Below are 24,712 nucleotides of genomic sequence, written 5' to 3' on the forward strand. Positions count from 1 at the left end.
TGAGGACCAGTGCTGAAATTTTTATAACTCTAGAATATAGCCAACAGTTGAGACTGGGCTCCTCCTTTCTCTGTTGCATAAGAAGATTACATGTTAAAAGCCAGAAGACCAAAAGTATGATTTCAAAATACTCATGAATGATAGCCTGTTCACGAATTTGTGTTATTTTTCTGTTTTTCCTATTGCACATATTCTCTAGACCTGGATGAATGTGCTGAAGGGCTGCATGACTGTGAATCTAGGGGCATGATGTGCAAGAATCTGATTGGCACCTTCATGTGCATCTGCCCGCCTGGGATGGCCCGCAGGCCTGACGGAGAAGGCTGTGTAGGTAAGGCTGTGCGGGATAATGGCTGCTCGCTTAACGCTCCTACCCCCAGTCAGAAACATATGAACTTTAGTTATCACAGTGGAAAATACAGTGTATTGTTTTCTGTGCAAATAGCCAAAGAGATCAAAAACTACAAGAATCTGTTAAGTTCCTAATACAATATATGTGGAAGGTAAAATATTATTAATCTTGTCTATCATTAATTGATTTCTGTAGCAACTTGGAAAATCTTATGCTCAAGAGAAATTTTCCAACATTTGTTTGCATTGTCAGGAAAAATTTTTTAAAAAGAAAGAAAATAAATGTAAGATTTGTAGCAATCAGATCTTTTTAGATACATTTCTGTTATGCACTTTGAATTCAAAGGAGACAACTGAAACACTAATCAAAATGAAGATAACAGCATTAGGATAGGATTAGATCAAGAAGACAGACTTAAACCCTCATATTCTAGAAACAAGAAACACTACAATTTTTTAAATCCATAAATTAATTTAGTACTTTTGTATATACTTTAAAATGTATGTAGAAAGTTTCCTAAAAGAAAAAAATACCTTTAACAAGAAAAAACATAGTGTCAGAACACTAGGAGCAAAGTGAGAATTCTTAAAGCTTCCCAGGGAGCAAAACCAGATTTCCTACAAGTGGCAGTTAACAGTGGGTAAAAGAAAACAGTGGAGAAGCAATGTTTTCAGGGTATTCTAAGGTAAAATAATTTTGAACTGAAACTTTATATTCAATCTAGTGATAAAACAAAAATATCACATTGTCGGAAATGTGTTTTAGAATACTTATCACCCACATGCCCTCTATATCATATCCAAACTGTATCCTCCAATATTTTTTAAAGTTAATTCAAGAGGAAGCAATGATAAGCCAAGAAACCAGTAACCCTGATTATATGGTTTAAATAAATGCTGGTGTTCCATAAAACAAATACAACAAATCAAAATTTCTAGACCATGTCAGCATGGCAGGTAGCACAAGGAGAGAGAAGAAAGGAGTAAACTCATGCCAAGGATACTTGCTATGGCCAGAAGCTATTGAAACAGATACTTCTTGATATTAATAGAAAAATGTTGATTAACAGTGTGTGTTGAAGTTGTCTCATGGCTACCACTGGATGAACAGAAGCTCACAGCTTCTAGACATGAGTTGGGGATGACAGTAGCGCAGAGAAAAAATTAGACTAACCTGAGAAAACGAAGGTCACGGCATCCGGTCCCATCACTTCATGGGAAACAGATGGGGAAACAGTGGAAACAGTGTCAGACTTTGTTTTTTGGGGGCTCCAAAATCACTGCAGATGGTGATTGCAGCCATGAAATTAAAAGACGCTTACTCCTTGGAAGGAAAGTTATGACCAACCTAGATAGCATATTCAAAAGCAGAGACATTACTTTGCCAACAAAGGTTCGTCTAGTCAAGGCTATGGTTTTTCCTGTGGTCATGTATGGATGTGAGCGTTGGACTGTGAAGAAAGCTGAGTGCCGAAGAATTGATGCTTTTGAACTGTGGTGTTGGAGAAGACTCTTGAGAGTCCCTTGGACAGCAAGGAGATCCAACCAGTCCATTCTGAAGGAGCTCAGCCCTGGGATTTCTTTGGAAGGAATGATGCTAAAGCTGAAACTCCAATACTTTGGCCACCTCATGCGAAGAGTTGACTCATTGGAAAAGAGTCTGATGCTGGGAGGGATTGAGGGCAGGAGGAGAAGGGGACGACAGAGAATGAGATGGCTGGATGGCATCACTGACTTGATGGACGTGAGTCTGAGTGAACTCCGGGAGTTGGTGATGGACAGGGAGGCCTGGCGTGCTGCAATTCATGGGGTCGCAAAGAGTTGGACACGACTGAGCGACTGAACTGAACTGAAGAAATATTGAGAGAAGGGGACAAGTAGCCTGATAAATATTAAACAGTATAAAGTGACAAGACTCCAAACATATCAGTAATCACCATAGATAGAAACAGCTTAAATTTCTGGTTAAAAGGCAAATGTACTTTTAAATATTCTTTTAAAAGTGCAGCTTGGTACTTTTTACAAGACATGTACCAAATCAAAATGTGAGATAGATGGAAGATAAAGGGGTGGAACAAGATATCCAAGGCAAATGTTGATAAAAAGCAAGTGCATGCAAAATAAATATTAATAAATTAAAGATTAAAAAGCATAAAGATGAAAGGAGAAATTCATCAAAGGGATTTGTCATGAGCTCTCATGCCTCTGACAACATTGATTTGAAACATACCTCAAACAAAATTTACAAAATGTCAAATAAATACAAGTAAAGATGTGGGAATTTTAATGTAACAGTTTTGTTCTGATACATTTATTTGTCAGAAACCAAAAGAGCAGTACTATCTAAATTCCTTCTTCCTCTAGCTGCCCTAACACCCTGCATGGCTCCTGTGATTTTCACTCAAGTCAGTGAAGGAGCTTGTCCTTTATCCCTGGCCTGAGTGCCCTTCACCCTGCTCTCCACCTCTCCCTAACACCTGCCACTGCTCAGCCCTCAGCCTCTCTCTCATGTCACATGAATTGGTATCTTCTTTCCCAAAGTTCTTTCTCCCGGTCAGTAATCCTTTATGGAGCCACTTTTCCAATTTTCCATCAAGCATCACCTCTTCCCTGAAAAGAGGAAGAGAGAAAGAGAAAAGCGGCTGAGGGTAGGGGGGAACACTTTGTTCACCTAGAACCTATCTTGGAAGGATGTAAGTAAGTAAAGTAGCTCAGTCATGTCCAACTCTTTGCGACCTCATGGACTGTAGCTTACCAGGCTCCTCTGTCCATGGGACTTTCCAGGCAAGAGGATGAGATAAATTTAAATATGATAAATTTAAATGTAATATTTTTTAACGTAATATTTTTAATATAATACTATAAATTTAAATATAATAAATTAGTATTCTATCATATTAGTATTTTGATGAAGAAGTTTTAGGCAAGATATAAACCATTAGAAGATAAATGTTTGTAAATGATAAACTTTACAGTCTATTCATGACTCATATTATTTGTTTTTCTAAAGATGAAAATGAATGCAGGACCAAACCAGGAATCTGTGAAAACGGGCGTTGTGTTAACACTATTGGGAGCTATAGATGTGAGTGTAATGAAGGCTTTCAGTCCAGCTCTTCTGGCACTGAGTGCCTTGGTAAGTTGATAAAAAGAGTATATTTTACTTGGTGAATAAAGCATGTGTTTTGTGATGTAATCACAGAAGAGTTCTATATATATATATATCCTTGTCTGCAAAATAGATCCCCCAATCTGAGTAATCCATGTACCTCTTCCTGAAAATAGACATCTATTAAAATGATGTATTTGTACACGTGTGTGTAGTACGTACATCCATGCTTAATGTAAATAACCATCTTAAGTAGTCTTTCCAAAATTAAGATTAATTAAGCTGTATGGAAAATGTGACTCTAGTAAAACTTACATCAGGAAATGATTTAATTCCAAAAGAAAATATTTGCTATGTGAGGTAAGTTTTGCTATATTAATGATATTAAAGAAAATGCCACATTTCAAAAATGCAGTGAGAGTTAATTTTTATTTTATGATACAGAAAAGTGTTTTACAAAACATTTTCTTGTGGAAAATATAAGTCTCAGGCATTTTAATGATAAAATGCATATATCATAAACCATTTAGTTAATTATGAGCAGGTGTAAAAGTATGAAGTAGTCAGATTTAAGGCAAACAGAGAAATAGTACTCCTCATGGGCTTTGATGCAAAAGCAGCACATTTCAACTACATCAGATTATTCTCAGAATGATGTCATCTGCTTCAAATCCTAGGAAATTATTAGTCATGAAAACACATTTTGTTTATTATTATCTTCAATCTAGATCTTCATTAGGAAATAGAAAAGCTGACCTACATAGAAAGTGTAGTTTTCTGTCCATATTACTAACAGTTCATTAGGATGGTTCTTAAAACCCCATTAAAGATCTCTTTGCCAACTTATATCAGTGAAATCCCTTTATTTATAATAATTTAAAAAACTACTTAATCCAATGTTTAAACAGTCTTTTAGATGTCTAAAATATAGGAGATTAGATTGAATACGTACCAAGATGATAACATAGTCCAGAATTTGCTTTTCAAAAACAAATCCTGTTCTCATTTGCTTACTTAAAGGGAAGTATTTTTCTTTGATTTTTCCTTTCAGTTGGATTCTATAGGAATGGTAGTTTGCTGTCACTTAGCTGCTGAGGAAAAGAAGAAAAAACTCACCTCTGTTTCTTTAGTATCAGTTATTAAATTTAATAAACTGTTGCTAAAGAGCACTGTGAAATGAACCTCCAACAGAACTTTCTAACCATTGTCTTAAGCAATGTGACTCTTCACATAAAAGAATATTTAACCTTTAAAAAGGTATTGCTATGGAATTTCCCTGGTGGTCCAGTGGCTAAGACTTCTCCCTGCCAGTTGCAGGGGGCCCAGGTTCAATCCCTGGCTGAGGAACTAGATCCCACATGCCACAACTGAGAGTCCACATGTGGCAGCTAAAGATTCAGTATGCTACAACTAAGACCCAGCACCACCAAAATAAATTGATTTTTTTTTAAGTATTGTTATGAAGGAAAACATTGATTGTCCTTTTTAATGTGAAGACCCAGATAACGAAGTGTCAGTCCCTTGACACTTGTGCTTTTTAACCACATTGTCATTTCAGACAATCGCCAGGGCCTCTGCTTTGCAGAGGTGTTGCAGACCATGTGTCAGATGGCATCCAGCAGCCGTAACCTTGTCACAAAGTCAGAATGCTGCTGCGACGGGGGGCGAGGCTGGGGTCATCAGTGTGAGCTCTGCCCACTCCCTGGAACTGCGCAGTACAAAAAGATATGTCCTCATGGCCCAGGCTATACCACTGATGGAAGAGGTAAGGAGTGGAGGAAATCCATGCATGTTATCAACACAGTGCATGTTAATTCACATTAATTTGAAGGAAATAGGATAATGGCTAAAATATATGTGTGTATGTGTGTGGTCGTATATGCTTTTCACTAATGCTTCCGCAGCTTTAAGAGGCATAATCTTCGTATCAAATCTAAGAGATAGAATCTCTTAATTATTCCTATTTTAGCAGACAGAAACTGAAGCATGAAGCTTAAGTAACGATAAATAAATGTCCCCAAGATCACAGCCTTTTTAAAGGCTGGAACAAGGAATGGAATGTATCTGTCTGACCCCAGAGGCCATCTGCAACCCACAAGCTATGCGTGCTTCATTTAAGTAAAGGTTGCTTCTTTGTTTGCGCACAGGAACTCATTCTGTTTGCAGCTTATTTACAAACCAGCACGACTCACACATGATTAATAGTTTCCAGGTTTTTTGGTACAACCAATATGCTAATGTCCTAAAAATAACATTTTCCTCTATTACTATACAGATTCTAGATCTTACGCTTGATTACATTGCTAATGAAACCCTTTCTTAGGATCTAATGCAACTGAATTTAAAGCCAATCCATGGAATACCATCACTAATTCCAAATTAGTGGAACTTCAGAAGGGTAGCTTTCTATTGATAGAGTCCCCCAAAAAAATTCATGCTTAGATTGCAGAACAAATAGACTCCAGAGGGGCTTTCAGCATAGCCTTCCTTATGTTTGTCTCTTCCTATCACTTCAGATTCTTTCGTTATTTCTTCCTTCTATGTTGCCACTCTGTTGAATGATGAAAAAGTACCCCAGCACAGTTATGAACATTGGATTTTGGTTATCTGTCGATTCCTTAATTTCTTTTAGTTTCTAACCAGTTTTATTCGTGCATCTGTGTTGACTTGTGCTTGTTCTTGCCTTGGGGTTTCTGGTGCACAGACATTGATGAATGTAAAGTCATGCCACACCTCTGCACCAGTGGTCAGTGCATCAACACCATGGGCTCCTTCCGGTGTTTCTGTAAGGTTGGCTACACCACAGACATCAGCGGAACCTCATGCGTAGGTAAGGAAAGACAAGGCGTCTCTGCGTCTGAGTGGTTGTTAACTGCTGTTTTCTACAAGTCCTTTACTGTTGATAGAATATCTTTATTATGGCGTTTGGATTGTACATTTTGCTAAAGTGATGCTATTCCTTTCATTAGTGCGGTTCTTAATATCACTGGAGTTGTCAAGGCCTTGTCTAGTAATGTGAGACATAGAACTATTAGATTTATCAAAAAGTCTGTAAAGTTAGGGAAACATTAAAATTACTTAAAAAAATATACTTTCAACATTTTACATTTAGTTTAAAATGTATAGAGGCACGTTTGTTTTGTCATTTTTTTAAATGAAAGACCAGGACTTTTGATTGTGAAAGTATGTTTTTGCATATGGAGAGAATGCTTTTTGCTTGTTTCTCGTTGCAGTTATTTTTGCATAAAATATACCAATTAAGCATCATCTAAAATTTCCAGTTGCAAAGCAATCTCAATACAGAAAACCTTCTACACTTTTACAATCTCTTTTTCTAATTTATTTTACTGTCTCATCCAAGGAAGGGGTGGTAGCTTGCCGCTATTGAGTCTTTCCAAAATATTTAGTTTTCATTAAAGAAAAAAAATCTTTTCTCCTTCATAGTTCATCAGCTTAATATCAACTTGTTTTGATAACAAGCACATCTGGCAGGAAGAGGTTAAGAAGAACCAACCTAAATCTTAGTAAGCATTCAACTCACTTGTTTGGGCAAGATAGTAATAGAAACTAGGCTATCAGTCATGAGCTTTTAACATTCTTTGGGCATCAATCAATGTCTTTTATGGGGGAAGTGGAGATGGTTTGCTGTCAGAGTCCTAGCAGAAAAAAGGTGGCGTATTGAAATGAGGACAGTTTAAGGAGACTTGTTTTTTTTTAACAAAAGGACAGTGTATAAAGGTGTGAGCAGAAAATGCTAGGACTAGTGCTGAGTTCTGGGGCTGTTCCACCTCTGGGCCAAAGATAAGAGGGAAGGATTACTGAAACCTAGAAGATGGAGAAAATTGTTCCCAGAGGCCTGCCTTTAGAGCACCCGTGACCCCTGACCCCATGACTCAGTCAGCCTCAGCCCATCTTGTGAGAAGGGAATCAAAGAACTAAGGACCAGACTGAAGACAGGGGGCAGGAGGGTCTGCTAATGGTGTCTGTGTGCAGTTCAGCCTCCTGGGCCCGAGAACAGGGTGGACCAAGGTAAGGACTGCAGCTGGAAGGCGAAGTGGAAGGTCTCCCGCACAATCTGTGATGCCAAACAATTCCTGGGGAAGTGGGGAGAACATCCGCCACATCCGCATGTCAAAGAGAAGAAACTCTAACCTTCAGGTTTATGATTCTCAAACTGTAAACTGAAGAACACCAATCTAAAAAATCTAGTGTCTTTTTTTGAACCCAGTTGTCTGGATATTTCATTATTTGTCCAAGAATCGCCTGACAAAGTTAAACCAGTAAATTACCTTAGAAAAAATTGTTCTGTGCCTCGTTTCTCTCTGGCTATTTTCCATTTTAAGTTGAAGAGGAAAACAGTGAGAATATGGAGGGAGGAAAGAGACTGGTCGTTCCTTCTAACCAGTAATTTAATCCTCACATCACTTTTACTCAGATCTCGACGAATGTTCGCAGTCCCCAAAACCCTGCAACTTTATCTGCAAGAACACAGAGGGGAGTTACCAGTGCTCGTGTCCCCGGGGCTATGTCCTGCAGGAGGACGGGAAGACCTGCAAAGGTGATGAAGAGTCTATATGTGTGACCCTCTCCTTTTTTTCAGATTCAAAATCAGCTTATCGGGGATCAGGCCATGTGCCTTACTTTTTACTGTGGCTTCCCTTGTGATTCAGATGGTAAAGAATCTGCCTGCAATACAGAAGACCCGGGTTTGATCCCTGGGACAGGAAAATCCCTTGAAGAAGGGAAAGGCTACCCACTCCAGTGTTTTGACCTGGAGAATTCCATGGACTGTATAGTCCATAGGGTCGCAAAGCGTCAGACACAACTGAGCAATTTTCACTTTCACTTAATAGGATTAAGTAGCCAGCCATGTACTCAATGGTGCATCAAATACAAGTATTTTAACCTTTGAATACTAGCTTTGAAAACAGTTCATGAACATCACTATAATTCATCCTTTCAGCTTTTTGTTTTAAAAAAATTTTTGTTATATATCACCTTAGCCATCCTGTCTTAGTAGCTCATAGTATTTACGCTGCTTAAGTATGTGAAAAAAAACCTCCTTGCCTTATGCATATGGAAATCTATAAAGCTTCCAACAAAAATCTACACAAAATACTCCTGGTAGAACATGCACACCTCTCTGTGGCTTCATGAGAAGGGAAGCATAGCCAGATAACTCTGCTTGGATTTTCATTGGCTTGTCTTTCATTGCAGACCTTGATGAATGTCAAACCAAACAGCACAATTGCCAGTTCCTGTGTGTCAACACTCTGGGAGGTTTTACCTGTAAATGTCCACCTGGTTTCACACAGCATCACACTGCTTGTATTGGTAAGACAAAACTACAAAAGGGAAGTTCTGCACACTACTAGTAGAAGCCTAAAACTGTAGTTAAAAATGGTAGTACGTACATTAAAATCAGTCCCTCATAATTAGTGGTTTTAAAATGTTGTTAATAATTTATTTTTTCACAAGAACAATATCCAAGCATAGTAGTCCTGTGTAGTCCAAGCACATGCACAGTAGGTGTATTCCAAGCAGCACCTTTATATTGCGTTCTAAGTATAATGTGTGCTCAGATAAAACATGAGTAAAAGGCTCACTATAATTTAAAGCATGCTAATGAACATGTTGGGATTTTTTAATGTCAGAAGACACACAGGTCTTAACCTTAACTTTCAGTCTGTGCAATCGAAAAACCATGTCCTCAATTGATCCAAAATATGCTCTGGTTTTCAATCTCTTGAAATACACTTCTTTCTAACCATTTTTGTCTTTAATATGACCATGAATAGTGGCATACTTTTCTGTAAACTCTGTTTTCACATTGTGAAACTTAGGCTTTCATACCTTACTTTTTACTTCATGTAGTAAAATTTGAATCCTATAATAATTGGAAATCCTATAATAATTGGAGAGGGAGAGGGTGGGAAGATTTGGGAGAATGGCATTGAAACATGTAAAATATCATGTATGAAATGAGTTGCCAGTCCAGGTTCGATGCACGATACTGGATGCTTGGGGCTGGTGCACTGGGACGACCCAGAGGGATGGAATGGGGAGGGAGGAGGGAGGAGGGTTCAGGATGGGGAACACATGTATACCTGTGGCGGATTCATTTTGATATTTGGCAAATCTAATACAGTTATGTAAAGTTTAAAAATAAAATAAAATAAAAATAAATAAAATGCTACAGAGGTAATATGTAATAAAGACATGTTTTTTTATTAAAAAAAAAAAAAATAATAATTGGAAAGCCTGACACTCTTTCCCTTTTGTCCTCTGCTAGACAACAATGAATGTGGGTCCCAGCCCTCACTTTGTGGAGCAAAGGGAATCTGTCAAAACACCCCTGGAAGTTTCAGCTGCGAATGCCAAAGAGGGTTCTCTCTTGATGCTACTGGACTGAACTGTGAAGGTGAGTTTATTTATTTAAATATTCTTATTCTTTTTTTTTTTTCCTGGATTTATTTTTTATTTTATTTTATTTTTTATTTTTATTTTTTTAATTTCATTTTATTTTTAAACTTTACAATATTGTATTAGTTTTGCCAAATATCGAAATGGATCCGCCACAGGTATACATGTGTTCCCCATCCTGAACCCTCCTCCCTCCTCCCTCCCCATACCATCCCTCTGGGTCATCCCAGTGCACCAGCCCCAAGCATCCAGTATCATGCATTGAACCTGGAACTGGCAACTCGTTTCATACATGATATTATATATGTTTCAATGCCATTCTCCCAAATCTTCACCCTCTCCCTCTCCAACAGAGTCCATAAGACTGTTCTATACATCAGTGTCTCTTTTGCTGTCTCGTACACAGGGTTATTGTTACCATCTTTCTAAATTCCATATATTCTTATTCTAATACAGCAAACTGTTTTAATGGCTAAGCCACTCAATGAGAAATTGAGATCATCTCAAACAACAAAGATTAACAAAGTAAAACCCAGAAGTTGATTTTTTTTTGTTTATAAATGTTCATATATAATTTTGGGGACAGAGGAAAACCTTAATGTGATGAAACAAAAATTCTGTGAGTACACATGGGCTTCTGAAATAACTGTTTACCTAGTTACTGATCTAAAAAAAGAATTTAACTGAAAATGAATTCCTGTACCTAATTTAGCTGCAGTAGTATATGAGTAAACCAGAAAAAAATCTGATGTCTGTTCCATGATACTTGAATGTAAAATGTATAAATGTTAAGTGTAAGACAAAGAACAAGTTGTAGGGAACTGGGCAGATGAACAGAAAGCGCTGGGGGAAACTGATGGCAGTTTTATTTGTCTGAGAGTCCCAGTTCACTGTCTTTTCTATAAAGAGTGTTTCCTATAAAGTGTTCATCACAAAAGATATTTCCTGTTAAATCCAAGGGAAAATTTAAGTGGGAATAAAATAAGAATTTGCCCTTGGCCAATAAAATATTGTTCTTCAGTATTTTCATTGCAAGTTCTAGCATATGAGATAAATATACTACAATTGGTAGCTTTTACAAAATACTCATGCCAGAGGTTCTGAGAGCATGTACTTCCCCTTTATATTTTTATATACTAGTGCAATTTACATCTTTATTGATTTTAGTCACCCTTGAATTAACTATTCTTAGGAATACATGATTTTGAACTCTAGAAATATATTTAGAGGTTTTAATATAGTCTGAGAACTACAGGACTTTTACATGTATCTAATCTTCAACCAAAAAAAATTCAACTGAAAAATTTCTATTTTAATATTTTGTATTTGAAGTCATTGAGACTTTGAAAGTATTCTGAGCATACAGCTGGTTGCCATGTGTGAGTTCAGCTTGTGACTATCTACATAAGATACAATTTATTAATTATCCATATAAAATTTGTTACACATATATCAGACATGCCAATTTCACTTCTCTTTTTATTGGTAAATTTCAAAGCCTCAGTTGTCATTCCAGAAGAGTATGCATGTATGAACAAAGAAATTATTCCATATGTGTCATAATACTATATCATGTCTAAAAATAATGTATTTAAATACTTTAAACTTGCATCTAATTAATCTCAAATAGTAATAAAATTTTTTGCATTCCCAACCATTATAATTCTTTAGGTATTTCTGTAATGCTTGTATTTTCCCGAAAATGAGAATTAACATGTCAATCACTTTTGAACTTACTGGAATATGTGATGCAAATATATTTATATCATTTACCAAATAAATCATACCATATGTAGTTAATCCATCCAAAATGCACAACATTTGTGGTTGCTGTGGCTGATTTGCTGAAATTAAGATATTATTTAGAGCACTGACGTGGCATGGCTGGTGGATAGCATGAGAATGATGTGGTTTCTTATCTCAGAGCCATTCACTGTACCACCACTGACGTAATAACCATGTGCCTTGGAAAAAATCACAGCCCCTCAGCGTGTCTTGTTTGTTTGTTCCTCTGATAATAGTTACCCCGTGTTGTGTTTGGAGTACATTTAAGAATAATAGAAGAAAGGTGAGGAAAATCTTGCCGGGCTTGTTTTTACAGATGTTGATGAATGTGACGGAAACCATAGGTGCCAGCATGGCTGCCAGAACATCCTGGGAGGCTACAGGTGTGGCTGCCCGCAAGGATATATTCAGCATTACCAGTGGAATCAGTGTGTTGGTGAGCACGCGCTTGTTACATGGCATCTGCTTTTCTTGCCTTAAACTATCTTTCAGTAAAACAAATGAGCAATAAAGATGGTCATTTTCAGTGTAGCCTTTAAACCCTAGAACTTAAATAACCAGTACTTAGGACTGATGCCTGGGAATCTATTAAGCTACTTTGTATACTTGCGTGTATTTGAAAATATACATAATGTACTTTAAAATGTTAAGTACCTAAAAGGTAACTCAGTTAGAGCTTTGATAATTTTAATTTTCTGCTAGCTGATAATTTTAAGTTTCTGAAGATGATGTCAAGATGTCAAGACTCATATCATCTTCATTTGCTAAGGTCAAAGGCTTTTTTTTTTTATCAGTAATTTAGTGACTTTAGATTCGGGGTTGAAGGGTTACCCATCTATCTGCTCATACAAATCTAACAGGAATCAGATCAAATTAATGAGCACCATTCGTCTGTGCTCTCCAGTCACATATTTAATGAAGGGGGTATAACGAATTTTAAGGTAGAAAAAGTAACTAGTTAGAGCAAATTCTGTTGAAAACGCCAGACAAAAAAAGTGTTTGTAAAATAAAATCTGTAGACACTCAACTGTCTTTCTTGCGCTGATAGAGTCATGGCAATTCTCCTTTTAAGGAGAGTTTGATCGAAGAGAACATTACTCTCTACTTGAATAGCCAGCTGACTTAGCATATGCCTAATTTCTTGGCTCCATTGAATGCCCTTCCTAGACGCGGCATCCAACACAGTGTGACAGTAGACGCGGGCGCAGCTTGAGCAGAAGGGGGAACAGTGGGTCTGCTGAGAAACAGCAGGTTGCTTCCTGTTTCTCTGTAGTGACTGAAATTACCCCACGTGTATTTCAAGTATTTTACTCTCAGGGAGCCACTAAGTGAATTAACTTGATTTTATCCATGATGATCTTCTCAAAAGAAATTTCTAATGACAGTTTAGTGAATTGAGAAAATCAAGACAAATTTCAGAGGTGGGAAAGCAACTATGAAAGTTGGTGCAGCTCTGCTGTGGCTTTGTGCCAGGCCAAAGACAGATGCTTAGCCACACCAGGAACACACACTCATGGGGGAAATGCGAAAACCGGTGATGACCTGGAAGTTATGGATAGAGTTTGAAAGGATTATCAAAATGATGACTTAGGCTGTCGATCAAAATGACTTTATAAGTTAAGTTTACTTCTTTTCTCTTCATAGAAAAAAAATGTTGCAGAAGTTATTATGCCCCAATTTATTGATTCATAAACAGATAAAGTGTAGGGACACTCTTCAGAACATAGGAATTGGTCCTTTTTTAGGTAACTATTATAAGAGTTCAAAATGATTTTTATTATATTGTGTTGTTTATAAAATGCGAGGCCCACCACTCTATTCAGTTAATACCATGGACTTCTTGGTTACTTCTACAGAACTTAAAGCACAAGAATGATCTGTAATACTTCACATGTATCAGTTTAAATAAAATTCTTGTTTTTAAAGTAATCATAAGTAGAAATTGGAATGTGCATGGAGGATCAACTCAATTTCTGAGTTTTTAAGTTTCCTGGAATTTCTGCCTGTAAGCATTTAGTGTGAAAACAGACACACAGGTCTTCACTGAATACAGTCTGACTTAAAGTCAGGGCTGTGTGGTGTACCCAAGTTCTTCTTGGTGGGATCCTTTGAGTAGTCACTTAAGCGAGGCAGTCACCCCAGAGCAACTCACACTTGGATCCAGCCAGAAGCCAGTGGGCCTTCTAATCAGCAGAGACCCCCATCGACAGAGGGATATGTGGTTTCAGAGATGAATTAAAAACTGAAGACACATAAGCAGATACCCCAACTGTAAGAATAAATGTTATCTTGCTCTGCTAAAATGGGCACCTCTAAGCAGCAAGCCTCTGGGTAAGCAAGACAAAGCAGGAATTTATTTTGAAAGATTAGAAATTCTTCTTTGCAGGGTTGAGCAATCCAGCTCATCACTAATAAAATCTAACTCTCTTGCAATTTTGAACCCACAGAACATTAGAATTATAACTCAAATATATTTCAGTAATAGAATCAAACAACCATCAGGAACTAATAAAAGCAACAAGTTAGCAAAATAGCAATATTATTACAAAATGCAAATCAAAAGGCCACAAATCATTTTTATCTGTCACTATGAGTATGATGAATATCTTGTTATTCATATGATTGAAGAAGGAATATCCCATGAAGTATCTCAGACAGATGTAACTGGGGTCCCCTTGTAAATGGCACAAACAGTGCATCAGATAATTTAAGTAATAGTAAGTTGTAAACCTGCAGTGATGTTAATACTGCTGCCAGTGTAAGAAAAATGACAGCATTTGAAGGGTTAGTATTGAAAACGTTTTAAATTCAGATGGATACTTTAAGAAGTGTTCAGCCAGGTACCACAGAACACATATAACATTCTGATACATAGATTGTACAGATTTAGGAACATTCCCATGTGTTCCTAAGTAATATGCAAGCATTATAATTATTCTAAATTGAACATAAGGTAATATTACTAACATTTGAATATGATTACATCTTAATATATGAAGATTTGGTTTACTTGGTGTTAGCAACCTCTAGTTCCTTGTATGTCCTTTTCAAAATAATTTGAACATCGTTTAGTGAGACTTGAGTCAGCTCAAAGTATGGTTCAAACCGGAACATATTTTCAAAGTCAGATTACCTATACCTATAAAATTATGCTATGGCGTACATTTATAGGATATAAATATGACGTCTGTCATGGTGCCTCCAAAAGTTTTAACTATATAAAAATGTTCTTGTCAGTGGCATGTTTAAATGCAGTTTATTCAATTAATTGCCTTTCTTGGTAATTTTTCCACATTAACACAGTATCTAATACTATGCTCATGGCAGGATCCTTTTGTTAGACTATCACCTAACTCACATTCTCTATCAGGAGAGAAACACCACATATAAAAATAGTGTCAGATTTAATTATAAAAGCAGATGAACCTTTGAGGCAGCATTCCAAGTCTTTGATATATCGAAATAAAATAGTAGTTATATTTATGTCATAAGTAGCAGGTTTGATCCCTGGTCTGGGAAGATCCCCTTTAGGAGGAAATGGCAGCCCACTCCAGTATTCTTGCTGGGAGAACCCCATGGACAGAGGAACCTGGCAGCTACAATCCATGGGATTGCAAAGAGTTGGACACGACTTAGCAACTGAGCAACAATAGCAAGCTTACTTATTAAGAATTTATTCATTATACTTTCTTCCTGTGAAATGAAGGCTGAGAATTTGTCCATATTAGGTAATCATATGGTAATTCATATCCAGTGATTAAGAATGCTGTATTTGGCAGTTTGGTTTAATTCCTAAACTGTACTCATGAGACAGAAATGTGCCTAATAATTTTGGCCTTTTCAACAACCTCTGTATCGTAGTTAATGAAATATAATTTCCTGTGTGAGAGGCCTTTCCAGCGAGACTCCATCTGCATCCTCCATAATCTCCCTGAGCTACTGCAGATAAGCACTTGGATCTAACTGCTGTGTCCCAAGGGCACACCTAGTTGCAAATGGGCCTGTTTCCCCACGTGAGCTGAAACACGGACTTGTCATGTATTTGGTAAAAACGCTACGCTCTAGTACAGTCACAAGAATCTGAAAGAATTCCATGGACCAGACATGACTGGTGCCCAGGGTGAAATTTGGGTGATGATGAAGCCCACAGGGGTCAAGCTGCAGACTAGGTATCTACCAGACAGTTAAGAGCAAAATTGTCATCTCCAAAGCTAAAAGCACAGTCAAACTTTGATTTTGTAAAAATGATAAGAGTAGCTGAAAGTATTAACCTGAAATTATCTTACTGTCAGGCATTTGTTGTGTAGCGTCAGTCATTAAAAGTAAAACCCATGTCAGCTGATGGCTTGGTGCAGACCCACATCAGAAGGCAAAGTATGTACATGATAGGTTCTCAAGTGGTTAAAAGTGTATGAGGCTATTGGTTCAATAGGTTCAATTAATGTTTATCTCAGTTATTTTCATTTAGGATATTTCAATTTTTTAATATACTTTTCTCTCCATGTATATAATGAATGCTTTGTAAATTGCTAGGAGAATGGATAAAAAATACAGATATAAATTGAGGCTTTTTAAAAATTGAAATATAATTCACATACCATAAAATTGCTTTTAAAATGTCCGGTTCAGTGGTTTTTAAGTATATTCTCACAGCAGTGTATCACCATCAGCAACACAACATCTCCACCCCGAAAAGAAGCTCAATACCCCTTAGAAGTCATTCTCTGTTTCTCCCTCCCCACAGCTCCTGGCAACTACTCATCTACTTTCTGTCCTTGTGAGTCTGTCTGAGGCATAGACTTTTGAAGTAACCTTCTGAAAAGTGATTAGAAGAGTTACTCAGTAGTCAGACTGCAAATATCTGTGCCCAAAGGCTGCCGGGGTATTCAGAAAAACCTAGCACAAACAGAATATAAAAGCGTGGGGAAGCTTTTGTTTAAGCCATAATTTTAGGGGAATTTGTCAGGTCTTGTTTTTGTTTTTTTTTAATTTCATATGCTTTGCAAATCAACCATCATGGTAACATTTAAAAATATGGTTCTAAAGCTACTTTCCCTGTAAAATCATAGATATTTGATACTGGGGCTCTTCTTTGCCCCACTGCCCTCCCCTCCACTTGTAAAAGTCTCTTGCTTTATGTTCTCAGACGAGAATGAATGCTCCAATCCCAATGCCTGTGGCTCTGCTTCCTGCTATAACACCCTGGGAAGCTACAAGTGCGCCTGCCCCTCCGGGTTCTCCTTCGACCAGTTCTCCAGTGCCTGCCACGACGTGAATGAGTGCTCGTCTTCCAAGAACCCATGCAATTACGGCTGCTCCAACACAGAAGGGGGCTACCTCTGCGGCTGCCCGCCTGGGTACTACAGAGTGGGACAGGGGTAAGGCCCTCCACCTCCCCACATGCAGGAAAGTGCACAGGGTCCAGTACCTGACCACCTGGCACTGGGGGAAGGTAAATGGTGATTAAAAGCTGACTAGGGAAAAGCATTGATCAGAGCATTTAGGTATGGGAGGAAGAAGCTCCAGGAAGGCATGTGGATTCCCCGCTTTGTGGTAAGCATTGGACTCGAACTTGTATATGGGTATCATTCTCTTGTGTTTTAAAATGGCCTGAATAAATCCCTTAAGGCCAGAGACAGCAGATGTTTAAAGATACTGTGGCTCCTGTGTTATCACAGACACCTGGGCTAAGAGATACAAATGGAAATGGCTTCGCCCAGTTTCTTACATGAGTTTTGGCAGGTACTAGCCCTGTGCTAGTGGCTTAGCTGGCTCAGTGGGTAAAGAATCCGCCTGCAATGCAGGAGATGAGGATTCAGTCCCGGAGTCAGAAAGGTCTCCTGGAGGAGGGCAAGGCAACCCACTCCGGTATTCTTGCCTGGAGAATCCCATGGACAGAGGAGCCTGGCAGGCTATAGTCCATGGGGTCACAAAGAGTGGAACACGACTGAATGATTAAGTACAGCCCTGTGCTCCATGAGGAAGGAGCTGTCCCTCTCTTTGCTCATCTGGCTTTTTGCTGCACAGAGAGGACATGCCTGGATGGTGTGACACTGTCTCCACAAGGCTGGGTCCCTTCAGCTAGTCCCCTTTCCCAAGTGCAGCCGTCTCAAGCCCTATCAGCTGAGGTGCTGGCCACCTGCCTCCTTCCTTCAAGGAAGCCAGCACTCCACAGCATAGAAGATGGGAATTTAGGAGTCATCTTCCCCAGAAGGAACAGTGTGTGAGTCAGACACTGAGGGTTGTTGGACTAATATGTCCACCGTGGGTACATAATAATACTTGAAACAGAAATCTCGGTGTAGACAAGGGTCATTTAGCATCAGCTCGCTAACTCTTTCATTAATCAAAATAGGAGTTCAGCAAGCTCAGTTGGTAAGCAGCAGATGTAGGCTTCAGGTTTTGGAATCAGTAGAACTTCTAACACTCTGAAAATTCATACTTGACTTTTACCATCTTGATTTAACTACACAGAGTGCTTCAGTCTAATCAGGATTGAAAATTGGGGAAACTTGGGGCTCACTCTTGGAAGAATTTTGCTGTTTAAAATAAAGGAGAATCTCATGCATTAAGTGCTGAAGAAAAGTTACCAAGGCTATTAGGTTTTTATGTTTATGATCTTAGGGTTTGCTTTGTGGGTTTCTTATTTCGGAAAAACCTCTGCTCTACCTCTGGAAAACAATAGAGTTATGATGAAGTCTGACATCAATTTGCATCTTGTTGCAAATAGCCACTGCGTCTCAGGAATGGGATTTAACAAAGGGCAGTACCTATCGATGGATACAGAGGTAGACGAAGAGAATGCTCTGTCGCCGGAAGCGTGCTACGAGTGCAAAATCAACGGCTACTCTAAGAAAGACAACAGACAGAAGAGAAGTGTGCATGAACCCAAACACATTGCTGTGAGTAACTTCACTTTATTTTGTCACCAGATTTTTTCCATATGGAGTCATGTATACTATTGCAGTAAATTTTTATGTAGGTTTCAGCCTTAGTGGAGCTAAACCTCACCTCGTGCAATTCATCAGCTTAGTTAATGGACAAACTATGGCAGAGACAAGTAAGTTAAAATTAGTGGTGTTTTTAACTCAGAAAGGAGTGGGGGGGCTTTAAGATTCATAGTTTCAGATCACATGTTGGCATTTTTGACTTGTGCCAGGAGGTAATAAGATGTCCTTCCAGGAAATAACTACTTTGAAATAATTCAAAAAATGAAATTATTGTGAATCTGTCCAGTTCTGTTGTATACATATTTAGTATACTAGGCTGATCTTAATTTTCAGTAGGTAAGCCAACCGCGTGTCACATTTTGTGACATTTATAAGACAGATGTTGCTTCCATAAAAGTTTTATCTCCAGATAACTTATATTTTGTAAGGAGCTGAAGATCTGAATTGCCTGCTGCTGCTGCTGCTGCTATTTCTTTCTGTCTGTGGTATTTTGCACAGTGGTTAAATGGGTCGGCCACAGATTCTTGGTTTTGAATTTATTCCCTGACCCTCTGTACTTACTACCCGTGTTACACAGAGCGTATTTACTTAGCCTCTCTCTACCTCAATTTCTTCACCTGTTAAAATGGGAATAAAAATATTTACCTCCAAAGGCTGGCAAGAAGATTAATGGAGCGATTACTGTGAAGCTTCTGAAACGGTGCCTGGCATAAACATTGATGCACGTTCTCCAAATAACACCCAGTATCTGGAGGTGTTTTCCCCCAGAGATCAGGGAGACCATCTCATCAGTTAGTGCCACTGCAGAATTCACCATCAAAACACCTAGTCAGCAACTAACTGGCTGGGTGCATTGGACAACTTGCTTCAGTTTTCTGGGCCTCAGAAATTTATAAGACGAGACTTCTCTAGCCACAAAATCTCTGGTTCTGTTTTATAATCGTACGTAGGCTAGCATTACATTTACCTTAAATAGATTAAGGTACCTAGCTGATGTTTAAATATGGCAACTGAGCTATTCATTAAGTAAGCCAAACTATAGATCCAGAAATTCTGCTTGTAAAACCCTCCCGTTGTGATTCTAGGGGGCTGCATGCTGAAGTGGGCACCTCGGTACCACAGTCCCCAAGTTCTTGGCAGGCGCCCACTCAAAGCATTGATTGTTTTTGCCCCTGTCTTACTGAAATAGCGTTCTTAAACCTCCTATACATTTGACAGAGAGAGACTTGGTGTATCTGGGCCCTGCCCCATTGGCTTTTAACCAAAGCTGGTTCAAACCTGAGCCCTGATGACTCTGGAGTTTGCTCCCTCTGCACTGACAGCTCCCAGAAAACACATTCACATATGGTTTGTGGCCAGAAAATCTACCTGGGCTTTCAGAGTGAAGATCCCTCTAAGCAGAGTTAAAATAGCTGCACTTCTCGTTTTAACTCCAACAACGAAAAAATTACCATCATTTCCTAAATTGTCTCTTGTTTATTAATAAGTATGATATTTCATAAACCCCTCCAAAAAAACTTGAAATATGGGTGCCCCCCATCAGCTCAGCCCTGTAACTTTACCTGGATAAGGTGCGGGAACAGTCATATAAAGATTTACAGGGCACACTCGGCGGAAGTGGCCTTTTCTCCCAGCCGAGGGTAAGTTGCATGCAGACAGGCAGAGACAGTATGTCACTGTGGCTGCACCCCTCTGATGGCCGGCTCCTGCAAGTCCTCGGTTTGTGCTGTCAAAGCTGTTCCCACACGGTTTTCCTGCTCTTCTTCCAGGTTAAACAGATCAGCCTGGAGAGCGTCGACATGGACAGCCCGGTGATGATGAAGTTTAACGTCTCCGGCCTTGGTGCGAAGGAGCACATCGTAGAATTCATGCCCGCCATCGAGCCGCTCAACAACCACATCCGCTATGTCATCTCCCAGGGGAATGACGAGGGCGTCTTCCGCATCCACCAAAGGAACGGGCTCAGCTACTTGCACGCAGCCAAGAGGAAGCTCGTGCCTGGCATGTACACACTGGAAATCACTAGCGTCCCTCTCTACAAGAAAAAGGAGCTTAAGGAACTGGAAGACAGCAATGAAGATGACTACCTCCTAGGGGAGCTGGGGGAGGCTCTCAGAATGAGGCTGCAGATTCAACTCTATTAACCCCTTGCAGACTTGGTTCCAGGCTCAAATCCCTGCACAGCCAGCCTTCAGAAGCCTCTGAGAAATCAATGACTAGTTTTAAAGAGGAAAGAAAAAAAAAGACTTTTGTTTCTTTCCTCCCTGTCTCAGACTTGAGAATGTTGACCCTCACAGGGAGGGATAATGTAGACTCTGGTGTGGCCAAAGATTTGAGTACAAAGGCAACCGTGGTTACTGTATTTTTTATATAACTTCACTTTAAAGTATATTAAAAAACTAAATATTCAAGAGATCAGCATATGGCACTAAATGCACAAAAATAATGTGAGCTTTTTTTTTTTTTTTTCCTGTTAGCAGTCTGTAACACTTTGGGTATTTTGCTATAGTTGCTAATTAAAAAAATATAGATGTTTATTTATTTTTAATGCAGTAATATATGGAGAAATGAACAAACTATGTAAACAAAAAGGGAAACTCACTCGTTTTTCTTTAGATTTATAAATTTGAGCTATTTCTTTTAGAGGTGCTTTTTTTAAAAAAAAAAAAAATTTCCGTAGATTCAAGAGATGTTTCCTTTGGTTTTCTGCCAGTCGTCCAACTGGTACACATCTGATTATTTTAAAGGCAGCCTCACAGAGCTGAGTGGGCAGTAATCAATGTGTCATTAGATCCTTTATAAAGGAGAGCAAAGCCAGAGGAGCTCACTGTGATGATACTTCACGTCAGCAGACACACCAGGCAACAGAGGATGAAGCACAACCACTGTAGCAAAATACCTTGACTGCTTGTGAGACCCGTAGCATTGCAGGCCAAACCGTACTGTATTTCCTTCTCGTGACCTCAAGGAGGCACATGTGCTCCCCACAACACCTCATTCTTACCCAGGGCATGCTGCATACTTGTGGTACTGTAGGCAGCTGAAGAACTGCCGTTCCTTCGGCGAGGAACACCTGGCGTTCTGTAGTGTTTGGTGCTGTCTTCGATTAATGGTGCATTTATTACATTCAAGCTATTTCAGGATTGCCATATGTGCAAACAAACCATGCAGTACAGACAAGGAATATATGTTTTTTTTTTTTTAATCCATTTCTTTTTTTTTTTTTTAGAATTTTCATTAATACTGTAGTTATACACCATATGTCTCGTTTTATCATAGCCTATTGTGTATGAAAGATGTTTGTACAATGAATTGATGTTTAGTTTGCTTTTAGTCATTTAAAGAGATATTGTACTAGGACGTGCTAGTAAGCGTACGTCCCCGCATTCTTCTCAATCCAGGAACCTGTCCCTGGACCAGTGAGCAAACCTCATATGTGAAATGGCCAAAGCACATGCAGGCTCTGGGTTGTTCCTCTCACACCTGAGCTGACCAAAGATTAGTCACCGGTCATATCCAGTTCGGGACTTTGTTTTGTTTCCTAATAAACTAAAGCAAAACAAACAGTGTAAATTTGTAATCAAGTATTTGTGAGGAAAAACTTACGGCTTTTGGTTTTGTTTGTTTTCCGTAGGTCTGTGTATCAAATATGACACTTTTCTTGCAATAAAGCTTATTTTGGGGTAGCTTTGTGGCTGAGAGTTCTATGAGACTGCAATCCCTGTTATGTTTGTGGGCTGGGGGCTTTGCTTAGAGGGACCTGTATGAAAGTATCAGAAGGAGAGCCAGGCACATTTTTTACAAGAAATCAAGGGACTGCTGTCAAGTCTGTGACACAAAACAAGCGGGAGTGTTCAACTGACAATTCACGATTTGAGGTGGTACTCAAACAGAAGGACATAGTCACGGCAGTTCATTGTTCACCTCTGTGTAGACACTAAGCTGCCCAGGACTCATCATCCTAGAGACCTCAGACTCTGTTGACTTCATCTTCACCTGTGCTTTGAGTACCATCATGTTAAAACACCCAAGATGAAGTGAGACATTCAAAGAATCTCCCTTCTTAGGGTTTCTCTGAACTTAAGTTTTTAAGCAAAAGTATACAGCAGGCATACCGCAGGCCAGATGGTACCTTCACCGCAAATAACCCAGAGCTTCCTCTCTCTTGCAGTGTTGCATACTGTCCCTCAGTGGACAAGTGTATAGATAGGAGAAGTCATTTGGCAGGGGCTCTCGTCTGATAGCACAGCTGAAATGAGCACAGATAGGTCTCCGAAGTTAATTAAACACAAAGGTTGAGAATGTGTGTGCTGAAATTCTTCATCTGAGAAATCAGAAAACAAGGAAATACTATGACTGATTTTAATGCTGTTCTTAGCCAACCAGAAATTAAGCTGCATGGAATAAGGGAAGTATTTGCCTTGGGGCATCCTTTAAAACTTAACATGCATCTTCGGTTTCATCTGGCATCTGTTACTAGTACAGCGTGAACTCTGTAATATGAAATTACCTGGAACCAAGTTTGACTCTGGATGTTGAGCAACAGCACTCTTAGTTTAGCTTTAACTTGCTCTTGAGGAAGTTCCAGAATCCACACCAATGGGAGCTTCTCACAAAAGAGGGGGCAAAAAAAAAAAAAAAAAAAAAGACCATTGGATGCTTTACACAGAGGATTGTACTAGAAGGAAATGACTACCTAAAGATGATCCTTCCGGGAAGAACCTTTTTGGGCACCTCTGATAGCTTTACTGCAACTCTCTGATTCTGAGCACTGATTCTAGCTGTGATTAGTTTGTGCCTCTCTGGTAACTAAATGCTAATGATATATCCTGTACCATTTGGTCTTTCTCATTAACTGTCTCCTCAGAAATTACCTTGGCTAAGTTACAGAAAACTTCATGCAAGACTAATAATGTAAGCCCAGACATATTAAACCAAATCCAGCAAGTACATGTAATAGTAATATAATAAGCAATAATTTGGTCTTCACTTGACATAAATTCCTTTTCCACTAGCATTTAGATTTGGAGCATTTAAAACCTTAGTCCACATTAGTACTTTTTGACTTTGTTCCTTGTAGTAGATGAAGTTTGGTTACATTTGCACATGAACCTTGAAAATAACTTAGAGTAATATATAAGGATTTACTCTATATTCTAACATCTGCCCTTTTTCATGATCTTGGAACATCAAACAGGATAATTCATACAATCTGTCATCTAAGGTTTTGTTTTTGCCTTCTTGGTTCAAGAATAAATGCTTAGGGTGGAAGGTGGGGAACACAAAATTTACAAAGCATCCGTCTGTTTGAGACCTACAAACCTTTGATTCATATCTTTGATGCTTCAAGAGAAATGAGTTAATTTATATGTTAAACCAAACCATGAGGAATTGCCAATATCTGGCCATGTTTGACCTACAAAATGTAATTTCATATGGTTTGATAAATAGTTTAGAAATACTCATATTTCTCAAGAATAGGAGGGAAATCTGAAAACTTCCTTTCTCTTTGAAAGAATCAGTTCTGCTCACTGCTTTCCATGCTGCTCCTGATTTACAATAGTCCACAAGAGAATGTACATAATTTATTCAAACACCCACTTTCTTCCATGCTCCAAAGACTTTGGAAAGAATCACATGTCTCTGGGACCTTGAGGGGATTACTGGAGTCTGTTTAAAGACAAAGACAAATCCATTGGGAAAAGTTAAATATAGCCCAATGTTTTTTTTTTTTTTTAAAGAGGGGAAACTTTAGAAATCCCTACTTCTAAAGAGACTGGAAAGATGGTGATTCATTAACACCACACAGGAAGTGAAGGTGACATCTGTTTTGCAATCTCAGCCAGCCTGCCTTTGATATCTAGCTTATGGTTCTATTTTATTTTTTTTTTAGTATGATTGCTTTCTCAAATAAATACAAAGTCATGGTTTTCTTGCCTAATAAGAAGTACGTGTTTCTGACCTTAGTTCTCTTTGAAAATCTATTTGATGTACAGAGCAAGAGTTCTGAAACACAATGAACAGCTCACTAAATTCAGCATTTCAGCCACTGAGGCAGTATCACTTTGCAGGTAAAAAGATCTTCAGATCAGGC

The 24,712-nt window shown here is 38.7% G+C and overlaps 1 protein-coding gene across 1 annotated transcript in view; it reads left to right on the top strand.

Moving 5' to 3' along the window:
• The window catches only part of FBN2 (fibrillin 2), a 224,886-nt gene extending 202,582 nt beyond the window's left edge, over nucleotides 1-22,304 (top strand). The window contains exons 55-65 of the mRNA XM_055548444.1: nucleotides 200-331; nucleotides 3,362-3,487; nucleotides 5,019-5,225; nucleotides 6,165-6,290; nucleotides 7,896-8,018; nucleotides 8,678-8,794; nucleotides 9,753-9,881; nucleotides 11,985-12,104; nucleotides 16,815-17,046; nucleotides 18,399-18,570; nucleotides 20,388-22,304. Coding sequence (XP_055404419.1) covers nucleotides 200-331; nucleotides 3,362-3,487; nucleotides 5,019-5,225; nucleotides 6,165-6,290; nucleotides 7,896-8,018; nucleotides 8,678-8,794; nucleotides 9,753-9,881; nucleotides 11,985-12,104; nucleotides 16,815-17,046; nucleotides 18,399-18,570; nucleotides 20,388-20,762 — 1,859 coding nt within the window. The 3' untranslated portion in view covers nucleotides 20,763-22,304. The remainder of the gene's footprint in view (nucleotides 1-199; nucleotides 332-3,361; nucleotides 3,488-5,018; nucleotides 5,226-6,164; nucleotides 6,291-7,895; nucleotides 8,019-8,677; nucleotides 8,795-9,752; nucleotides 9,882-11,984; nucleotides 12,105-16,814; nucleotides 17,047-18,398; nucleotides 18,571-20,387) is intronic.
• Nucleotides 22,305-24,712: the final 2,408 nt, after the last annotated feature.

This window comes from Bubalus kerabau, chromosome 1 (assembly GCF_029407905.1).
Source record: "Bubalus kerabau isolate K-KA32 ecotype Philippines breed swamp buffalo chromosome 1, PCC_UOA_SB_1v2, whole genome shotgun sequence".
Lineage (NCBI taxonomy): Eukaryota > Metazoa > Chordata > Mammalia > Artiodactyla > Bovidae > Bubalus > Bubalus kerabau.